Source organism: Euphorbia lathyris, chromosome 2 (assembly GCF_963576675.1).
Source record: "Euphorbia lathyris chromosome 2, ddEupLath1.1, whole genome shotgun sequence".
NCBI classification, from domain to species: Eukaryota; Viridiplantae; Streptophyta; class Magnoliopsida; order Malpighiales; family Euphorbiaceae; genus Euphorbia; species Euphorbia lathyris.
The window spans coordinates 18,792,994-18,803,554 of NC_088911.1; the positions used below are offsets into that span (position 1 = coordinate 18,792,994).

Here is a 10,561-nt window from a genome sequence, read left to right on the forward strand (position 1 = left end):
TACATGGTTTCTACGAATCTTTGCTCTCGTTGCGTGCTTGGTTGTGAGAACATAACTCACACGCTCTGTGACTGTCAGCATAATGGGGATGTATGGCGATACCTTGTTCTGACTCGCCTAATGTCTGTCTTCTTTGCAAAACTGGATCTAGACTGGTTTTCATGGTGCCTCTGGGATAAGGAGCTAAGCTCGATTAATAATTGGCAAATTACTTTTATCACTTGCTGCTGGCTCTTGTGGCGGTGGCGTAATTATTTTGTTTTTGATAAAAAAGAGAAAATCCCCTTTAACTTTTTGTTGGTAATCCATTCGACTGTTAATGATTTTCAGGCGGCATGGAATAACTTATAGGAAGGCAGTTGTGGGTCTTCTCGTGTTGAGACTAATGTTCACTAGGTGAGACCTCCTGTGGAGTTGCTCAAACTAAATACCGATGGCTCGAGGATGAGTGACAGATCCATTTCGACTGGCAGAGCCATTCGTGACTGTCATGGGGATTGGGTGGCTGGCTTCGGTCAGAAGATTGGTAAAGGGTCCTCCTATGATGCAGAACTTTGGGGGCTCTTCTTTGGTATCTCTCTTGCTTCAAATAAGGGGTACCGTTTGATTGAGATTGAATCGGATAATTCCGAGATTGTGGATGCTCTTAATGGAGATGGTGTTGATGGTTGCATTGGTCGGAATCTCTTTAAAGGTATTAAGCATCTTATCAGGAATTTTGAGTGTGTTCGGGTTCGTCATGTTTTCTGGGAACAGAATTAGGTTGCTGATTTTTTAGCTGATATGGCTAATGATTTTGACTTCGAAGTCTCTGTTCTTTCTTTCCCACTACAGAAGGTTCGAAAGCTGCTGTTAGATGACCTTTTGGATGTTAGCTTTTCGAGAATGATTCTGTCTTAATCTTTTTGTGTGTTTTCTTTTTATATTTACCAAAAAAAAAAAAAAAACTTGAGATGATCCACCAAATTAAAATATCAGAGTTGTAATCAAAACCATTAATTATAAAAGTAATAGTTAAGATTTAATAGAATTAATTAAATCTCAAAAGTAGATTTTGTAATTAGTTATTATGATTACAATCTGATTAATGAAAAATTGATTATATTATAATTTGCTAGTTGATTGCTCCAAAATTATAAGCAAACTGATTTCTATTACTAAAATAATATGATGCCCTTTTCAGAAAAACAGAAAACATATGATGTCAATGCACTGAATAATTTAAAAAAGAGTCACGAAAAGCATAATATACCTTTGCTTTTAAGGGTGGTTTTCCCAAAACCACACACATACAGAGAGCTACAGTTACAACTTTCTCCCTATAAATACACTTTTATCTCTTCATCTCCACAACTGCTCTACTCACGTCCTAAAATGGAGTTTTCCCCGATAAGAACAATGAAAGTAAACCCTCTTTCTCTTTCTCTTATTTTCTTCCATTTTCTCGCACTTTCAAACAAAAAAGTTCCAATCTTTATCCTAATTAACAATGAAATTGCAGGTGGGTTATGTAATTTCAATGCTGGCATTGTTGATTCTGGTTTCTGGAGCAGAGAGCAGAAAAAATGGCAGAAAAGGAAAGATTTTGAACACTTTTGAGTACAATGCCATGAATTGCAGAGCTCATAGCGCTTTAATCACAGATTTTGGAGGAGTTGGAGATGGGAATACATCCAATACTAAAGCATTTAAGGATGCGATTACTCATCTTAGTCAGTATGAAAATGAGGGTGGGTCGGAGCTAGTTGTGCCTGCCGGAAAATGGTTGACCGGTAGCTTTAGTCTTATTAGCCATTTCACTCTCTTTCTTCGTAAAGATGCTGTTCTTCTTGCTTCTCAGGTTTCTTTCTTTGTTTTTCTTGCCGGATAAGATGAAAAATACCCATAATTTTAACTCTAACATTTAAAATGGCTCAGTCAAGAGTAATTTTAAATCTTGTTGTGTGGGTTGTACAAGGAAATTTCAAAGATGTTTAATTTTTTTTTTAAAAACTGATATACAAATAAGAAATAAGATATGTGTTTTATAAAAATTGCCCGCAATTGACCAAATTTGTAAACATTAGGGATAAAATTGTTTTTAACTGTCATCTTTATAGGTAAATGTGCAGGGGTATTTTTACACTTATCCCTTTGTTTTTCTCGGATTAACCATTGTTAATTGGATGTTTAAGTGTTTGATTGTGAAATTTGAAATTGTTGTGTAGGATGTGAATGAATGGGATGTGTTGAAACCTCTGCCGTCGTACGGCAGAGGAAGAGATGCAGCTGCTGGAAGATATAGTAGTCTTATATTTGGAACAAATCTCACTGATGTTATTGTTACAGGTAATAATAATTAGTTGCAACCATTTATGTTGTTTTCTCCTCTTTAATTTCATTTAAAATGAAATGAATTTCAATTTTTTTTTTTGGTGATTTTGATGATTTCTAAATTCTATTACCATTTTGAATCAATTTGTAAAAATTAGAGAGACATATTGTCTAAATTTGCTATAAATTTTTTGTTCTTTTTAACATTTACAACTTGTAACAGTTTTGGGTCCAGAATTGGTAGATATAACAATTTTAGGTCCACTAAAAAAATATATATATAACATAGCTCTTACAAGCCGAGACATGGATCATGTACAACCATTTCCTTAGTGACAGATCCACCATTCACTGAAACGGTGTTATCGTGTTAAATCCCCACCCAACCTCATGTGATTCGAACCCATAAGAAAGAAAAATCCTCATCCAACCCCATGTGATTCGAACCCATAAGAAAGAAAAATCCTCATCCAACTCCATGTGATTCGAACTCATGACTCTACCAGTCATAGGTATACTATCAACCACTAGGCTAAGAATTTCACCACCATTAATTTGATTCTATATTAATTATATTTCTTAATTTTTGTGAAATACTCTAACATGATGTATATAAGGGAACAGAGGGACTATCTCTTTTAGTATTTTTACATTAAGAAAAAAAATCAAAGCGTCTTTCATAGTTTGAATAGAATTTTTATCGTTTTCTAACAACCAATGGATACCCTCTAAACCGGTCCCTGATTACTCCTGTCTACCCCCTCCATCTTCACTTGTGGTTGTGGATTGTTGACTGCATCTAGTGAAAAAAAAAATGTGCTTTTTGTTTGGGTAGATGAAAAATTTAAAATAAGCCCAACCCTATGGAATGGGTTTATTCTTTTTTTACTCTTTTTAAGTAGTTAAAGCTACTGTAAACGTTGATTGTAAAATTTTACAATTTATTGATATATCAGTATTTTTTCCAAAAATATTGGTAACAAATTTGAACTTAATCCCACAATTAAACTGATATCAAGTTTATTTTCAAATAAATGGATATAAATATAAGGATTCAATAACATAATTTTACATCAAATTTTTTAGAAGTATCATAATTATATATTAATATAATACGATTTTGATACAATAATCCGAATTGTCATTGTCATGTAGGTGATAACGGGACAATCAACGGACAGGGTACATTCTGGTGGCAGAATTTCAAGAAAGGAAAGCTAAAATACACCCGACCTTACCTGATCGAGTTAATGTTCTCAGATAACATCCAAATTTCAAATCTCACACTTGTTGATTCTCCATCATGGAATGTTCATCCAGTTTACTGCAGGTAACCTTTAAACCCCTAACGTTATTCGGTTCGAAATTTACATTTTTAACCGTTCGAATTTATTACTGCAGTAACATTCTTGTACAAGGCATTACAATCATAGCTCCAATCTCATCTCCCAACACAGATGGCATCAACCCGGGTTAGATGTTGGAATTTTTTGAGAAAGCCTGTAAAAGAAATTAATAACAAAACATGGCGCTAACAATTTTATTGAATCTGTCAATCCGCACAATTGAAAAGTACAAAAGTATAGCTTTTTATAGACTTAATATCAGAACATGGTGCTAACAATTAAAAATTGATTAACTTGGTCTATTTTGATGATCAGATTCATGCACAAACATGAAAATAGAAGACTGCTACATAATATCAGGAGACGATTGCGTAGCAGTAAAAAGCGGATGGGACGAGTACGGAATATCATTCGGAATGCCAACGAAACAACTCATAATCAGACGGCTGACATGCATTTCACCATACAGTGCAACAATAGCATTAGGAAGTGAAATGTCAGGAGGAATTGAAGATGTAAGAGCAGAAGACATCACAGCCATCCATACAGAATCAGGGGTCAGGATCAAAACAGCAGTAGGAAGAGGTGGATATGTGAAGAACATATATGTAAAGAACATGAAAATGCATACTATGAAATGGGTTTTTTGGATGACTGGTAATTATGGTTCTCATGCTGATAAAAACTATGACCCGAACGCGTTGCCTGTGATTCAAGGGATTAATTACAGAGACATGGTTGCTGAGAATGTGTCAATGGCTGCTAGATTGGAAGGGATTTCAGGTGACCCTTTTAAGGAAATTTGTATATCTAATGTTACTATTGGTATGGCTGTTAAGGCTAAGAAGGTACCTTGGACTTGTACTGATATTCAAGGGATTACTACTGGGGTTAGTCCTAGACCTTGTGATTTGTTGCCTGATCAAGGTCCGGAGAAGCTTTCGGGTTGTGAATTCCCGACAGAGAGCATTCCGATCGACTCGTTGCAGCTCCAGAAGTGTACTTCTGGGAAGCCATATGTACCAAACCTTTAGAATGGGTTGAAATAGTTATTTGTGTAATGGAATGCTAATATTATAACAGGGTGATTTTCTAAGTTTGTGGCAAGCCTTCTTTTAGATCCCATCAAAATAAGCTATCCAAAACCATATTAAACGTTCATTTGGACATTGAATATTGAATGACCAAATTGATCCGTTAGATTTAGACTTATTAAATCTGCTTTAAATCTCCACAACAAAATTCTAATAAGACTAAATCTAACGGTGAATCATTGAGAGCCAGTTGGTACTAGGGCTTGAAATTTGCAATCAACCTCTACTACCTGTCAAAGTTGACTATTAAAATTCATTTAGTCCAAATTCATTTAGTCCAAAACCAAATTTGAGTATCGTGTATCAATTTGATCCTTTAAATTGGTATTTGAAATCAAATTAGTCCAAAATGAGAAAGTAACACAAAGTTAAAAGAGTCAAAGTGATACCAAATTTAGTTTGGACTGAATTGACCCAATTACCCAACTTCAAGGACCAAATTGACATTTAATTCATGTATGCATAGATGCTTAAATAATACATTCTTCATTCTGATGTTGAGAATATACTTGGACGAATTACACAGCATTTTCACTACACAGCTACTATAATAGTTTAAAATCAGCTGTTCTATGCCTAAAATGATAAAAACATAAGCCTAACAATAGAAAGAAATTCTCCACATTCAAATCAACTATTAGAAACTGAAAACCAGGGAAATCATTTGTGCCTCACAACTCTGCAGAATCCCCCCATCCCAACACAGTACAAATTGCAAGAGCCGTGCCCAAACCAAGTTCGCTTCCCCTTTCTGGTTAGTGGTTTCCTTGACTGCAGCTAATCCTCCACCTCACTATCACAAACAATCCTGAGACGAAAGTCGATCGTAACGAGTGAATCCCAACATACAAATTGTATTCCTATCTTGGTTCCCAAAAGGACATGATGCATCATTCTATATAACATGATAACTTGGAAGCATGGAGTATATCTCTAACTAAGAGTATACAACACATCATCAGATAATTCTCAAGGATCTGGGTTGAATTTTACAGATTCCCTCCAGATCAGCTCCTTGATATTTTCTTCAGTAAAAGATGGCTGCTCAAAGTCAAAGTTAAAAGGCCTCGGGCAAACAGGTTCCTCGTTGATATCGTGGAGTGGCGCCAAGTATGGATGGCATAGTGCCTCATCAACTGCAAGCAACCAGTAATTTAAGATAAGAAAAGCTAATAACGTTTCAAAAGCCTCACTTGAAACATTATGTTCAACTTGTTTTTCAGACGATACCTGTAATGCGCCTATTTGGATCAAACATTAGCATCTTCTCTAACAAATCAACAGCTCCTGCAGACATATTAGGAAATCTAACAGCAAAATCTTGCTTTGGGTACTGGGGAAGCTGTCTCACATATCTTCGAGCATTATCACTACGTAGAAAACCTAGGCTGTCATCATCTGGTGAGCCTATAAGCTGTAGAAAAAGAAAGATCAATGAGCAAGTTATTTCACCAAGTCATCTGCACTATGTAGAAGGGAGAGACAGAGACAGACAAATTTCATGTTTTCAATTACCGAACTCCGTATCTCATCCTCTGTACATCTTTTTCCTAAAAAAAAGCTTTGTGCTAGGTAGGGTTGCAAATGGGGCTGAGATTCGCCCCAACAGACACAGGGAATCCCCATTTATTTTCACCATAGGGATGAGGGAAAAATTCCACAAATGCGGGGATGGGGCGGGGAAGGGGACCTCTATACCCACCCCCATGGGGATCCCTTTCCCCACCATATTCCCAGGAGTATTCCCATGGAAATTCTTAAGATAATATATTTATATGGATTTTTAGATGTTTATTTTAATTTGGAGAAATTTATATATTTTTATGTTTGGTAGATTGATGTAAGTATTACTCATGAAATGGTTGATTCATTTTTGTATCAAGTATACTAAAATTTTATAGGTTATTTTGCCTAATTTTATTATACAACAAAATTTTAAATTTCACTAAAAAATGCGATTTAGAATTTGAGTAATGGGGAATGGGGACGGAGACAATTTTTTCTCCATTTAATATACGGGGACAGGGATGGGGGAAGCAGCCCCCACCCCACCCCGATCCATTTTCAAACCCTAGTGCTAAGCACCAAAAGATGCTGATGAAGAATGATGATTGAGAAAATGAGAAGCTGATTAGCTGCAAAGTCACAATAACAATAGTTTACTCAAACTAATATCCAGCTAGTGAGTTCAGTGAAACCTGTTGACCTAAGTCAAAGACTGTTAGAAGTTCATTAGACTGAGTGATAATTGAGTTGATACAGAATTCTATTCAGAACATAACTATAAATATCAGTTGTATGTGATGCAAAGGCAAAACCGTTGATTCAATAAGACTCCGGATCTACTTCTTTCTCTCTTTTTACCTATAGTATCTCTTTTTTGTTTCAAAGATTCCAATAGTTATTCAAGGTTCTCAAAGGCCAATGTCTTAAGACTGAGCCACGTGCCAGAACTAGCTAGCATAATACAGCAAAGAAAAAGCAGTCAATGAAACAAAAGTGAGGTAGTAACAGTTCAGTGAACAGCGCTCACAAAGTTCGGCATGAAAAGGGACATAAAGGAAACAAATATGAATTGCGTATGAATTTACATCCCCAGCCATTTTTCTCCAATATGTTGCATTTGCAGACTTCAACTGAAGATACCAAGATGATAACCATGGTTTGTGCTGATGCAAATTCCAAAGCAATCAGCATCAAGAGAAGAGGAGATAGAATTCTGAATTTTTGAGATTATAAGTGTAAGGAGAGGGAGAGGGGGGCTCCGAGACGAGAAGAAAAGAAGCAAGGGGAGGGAGGCAAAATGATAGCATGATAATGGCCAAAACTTCTGTAACTTATAATTATTTAAGAAACTAAAACAGTGATGATGCATTAGTAAAATGATCAAGTCTACAACATTAACAACAACAACATAATGTCAAAATACGTACCTCTGTTATAAGCCTTAACTGATGAACATAGTCTCTACCAGGAAACAAAGGTTGTCTTGTCATGATTTCACCTAGTATACAACCCACTGACCATATATCAATAGCTGCAGTGTACTCCGAACAGTTAAGGAGCAATTCCGGTGCCCTATACCATCGAGTTACAACATACTCGGTCATGAAATCCGTTTCAGAAGTTGTCCTTGCAAGACCAAAGTCCGCAATCTTAAGGTCGCAATTAGAATTCAAGAGCAAATTGCTAGGCTTAAGATCACGATGCAAAACATGCGCTGAATGTACATACTTGAGCCCCCGCATCAATTGATAGAGAAAATACTGCAGAAGTAACAACACCATAAACATATTGGTAACTTGTTCTTATAAATATTTGAGTAAACTTTGATGAAGTGGCTAAGATAAGAGCGACAAAGAAATACTTTAATATATAAAGAATTGTTTTTTTTTTTTTTTGTTGCAGAACCTAAAATTCCAAAACATATGATATAACATGTAAAGATGGATATCCCGGCAGCGTTTGGATGGTGTGCCAATAAACTAGCCTTCCAAAATCTGAAGATAATTTGCCCCATTTGGTAACAGCTGTCACTACAGCCAACGCTTGGCTCTCTTCCAAATTCTTATGTACTTTGTATAGCTTCTACGCCAAGAAGATGAATAAATGAAAGAAGATGGAGTATGGATATTAGTTTGTAGCCAATACGGAAATACCCCAAAAATGAATGTATGGGACAATATTCAAGGAGGAGAAGAAAACCCCTTAAGTAAAATGACATTAGGACAACTCTCAACCCGAGGGGTCTGTCAAGTGAATAGGAAAAATAGTTGCAACTACATAGTACTTTTATCATATATGAAATCCAGGAAAACTTGGTGCTAACCCGACAATGATCATCCGTCAATGGCTGGTTGGAACGTATTATTTGATGAAGATCAGTGTCCATCAATTCATAAACAATGTAAACATCATTGAAGTTCTCCTTTAGTGGAGGTCGTATGATGTCTTTAATAGCAACAACCTGTAAAAATAGACAAAAGTAGTTCCAAAACTTCAGGAAAAACAAACTTGTTTCTAAATGACTTTTAGTAGAAATACCACATGCATAGAAAATTTTAAATTAAAAAAAAAAAAAAAAACAGATATATAAAAGCATAACTATTTAACAGCAAAGCAACTCACATTTTCATGATCCATGTGGCGAAGAAGCTTAATCTCTCGCAATGTCCTTTTAGCATCAATACGATTATCAAAAGCATTGCCAATCTTCTTAATAGCAACTTCCTCTCGAGTCTCCGAATTCATTGCAGCACTGAAGGAAATAAACAATCACATTTTCCTTCACATTGTTGATACAACAAAGGCAAATAGTGTCAAATGTAAGCAAAATCACGTCCTTTACAATTCATGATAACAGCATTCGTTTTTGCAGAAATAATACAAAATCCCCATCATAAAATGTAGCTAAAAGCTCAATATTCTTAAACAATCAAACACCCAAAGCATAAAACATGTTTGAAAGTTGAAACCAAATAACACTTCCTCCATAATTTACAAACTCAAGATGTGAAATTGCTTCTGAATATGCTCGCAATTGAACTCGGCTCATGCTAATTGAAGTTCAAAGCAAAAATGGAAAGAGATTTATACGTTACCGCAAAAGCTTTTTAATCAAACCAAAATGATAAATCAGAGGGAGATTAGGACTATACAAATTTAATCAAATCGCTGAACCCAAAGTCAACTCCGCAAATTTCAATATCGATTAAGCTAATCATAGATGAAAAATTAAACAAAATTGATATGCATACTAAGCAAAATCAAGAAGAAATTCCGACGATCAACTGAAAAAACGAAGCAAAGAAGCTGAAAAGGCACAAGATCTCAAAGAATAAAGAGGGAAAAGAGTAAGAATCTTACCAAACAATACCATAAGCACCTCTACCAACAGGACGAATAGGAGGGACGTACTTTCTAGAAACTTCAAAGAGATTGCCATAGACATTATACTGAAGGTAGCGTCCACCGTGAGTAGGTAATCCTCTGATGTTATGGTCGGCAGAAACGGAGCTAGACTCCATGGACAGAGAAGGATCCGAATCCGGACCCGATATCGCAGGAAAAAGAAGTTAAAAGAGCTAAAGCTCAGGAGAAGGCGTGTCGGTAGGTGTAAAAGATTTTGATCCAGGTAAGAAGAAGAAGAAGAGAACTTTTGAACTGGAAAAGAGAAAATGGCTCGTGAAGAAATGATATAGATATAGATATAGATATATATAGATACAGTACTTTAGAAAGTGAGTTCTTTCTTAAGCTTCTTTGCTTATCTTCTTTTTAATTAATGTGTAGTTTCCTGTTTTATTTTATTTTTTTCCCATGTTATTAGGAACATGTTTCGTCAATTTGTCTTGCTGGTCAAAATTGTCTTCTGTAATTAGTTTTTTTTTTTTTTTTTAATATAAGCTTTTTTAGGAGAAGCTTCGTTTTAAGAGAAAATACAACAATAAATTTTATGATTTTATCGATTTGTAAATATAATTTTCGTGTTTTAAAAATATGTAAACAATTTCTTCAAAAAAAAAAAATATGTAAACAATGATTTTGTATGTTATGTAATTTATAAATTCTGTAATTTTATTAAAAATTGTTATTGTGATTATTTATTTTAAAGTAAGTGATTTGAACCAATTAAAATACTCATTTTATAAATTATCTAACGGGCAAAATTATTTATAAATTGACCATTAGTAGATTAAGTAATACGTAAGTTTTTTGGTAAGTTACGTGGCTTTCAGCGTTTTTCTAAAAGCTAGATGTACCTTCCAATTTTGAATATTTTGCAATAAAAAAATATAATTGTAACTA

General features: G+C 35.0%; 2 protein-coding genes across 3 annotated transcripts; one reads left to right on the forward strand and one right to left on the reverse strand.

Moving 5' to 3' along the window:
• Positions 1–1,274: 1,274 nt before the first annotated feature.
• Positions 1,275–4,758, forward strand: LOC136217077 (probable polygalacturonase). Its single transcript, XM_066003655.1, has 6 exons — positions 1,275–1,404; positions 1,502–1,840; positions 2,208–2,328; positions 3,469–3,643; positions 3,715–3,785; positions 3,975–4,758. Exons 1-6 carry the CDS (start codon positions 1,375–1,377, stop codon positions 4,691–4,693), a joined length of 1,455 nt encoding a protein of 484 aa, XP_065859727.1. The 5' UTR covers positions 1,275–1,374; the 3' UTR covers positions 4,694–4,758.
• A 460-nt stretch (positions 4,759–5,218) lies between these two features.
• Positions 5,219–10,024, reverse strand: LOC136217079 (mitogen-activated protein kinase homolog MMK2). 2 transcript variants are annotated; one of them, XM_066003656.1, is made up of 6 exons: positions 9,620–10,024; positions 8,882–9,011; positions 8,583–8,720; positions 7,687–8,019; positions 5,984–6,167; positions 5,219–5,889 (listed from the first exon to the last, which is right to left on the reverse strand). In XM_066003656.1, exons 1-6 carry the CDS (start codon positions 9,778–9,780, stop codon positions 5,723–5,725), a joined length of 1,113 nt encoding a protein of 370 aa, XP_065859728.1. In that variant the 5' UTR covers positions 9,781–10,024; the 3' UTR covers positions 5,219–5,722. The 2 variants fall into 2 exon arrangements, with proteins under 2 accessions (XP_065859728.1, XP_065859729.1); XM_066003657.1 differs by having other exon boundaries at positions 8,882–9,038; positions 9,620–9,759.
• Between the last annotated feature and the right edge of the window lie 537 nt (positions 10,025–10,561).

Coding starts and splice junctions, on each gene's coding strand:
- LOC136217079 (XM_066003656.1), bottom strand. CDS start 9,780: ATGGAGTCTAGCTCCGTTTCTGCCGACCATAACATCAGAGGATTACCT. Junction 8,020..8,582: donor TGACGGATGATCATTGTCGG/GTTAGCACCAAG, acceptor TTACTTCTGCAG/TATTTTCTCTATCAATTGAT. Junction 6,168..7,686: donor AGTTAAGGCTTATAACAGAG/GTACGTATTTTG, acceptor CTTTTTCTACAG/CTTATAGGCTCACCAGATGA.
- LOC136217077 (XM_066003655.1), top strand. CDS start 1,375: ATGGAGTTTTCCCCGATAAGAACAATGAAA. Junction 1,405..1,501: donor CCCCGATAAGAACAATGAAA/GTAAACCCTCTT, acceptor ATGAAATTGCAG/GTGGGTTATGTAATTTCAAT. Junction 3,786..3,974: donor CACAGATGGCATCAACCCGG/GTTAGATGTTGG, acceptor TTTGATGATCAG/ATTCATGCACAAACATGAAA.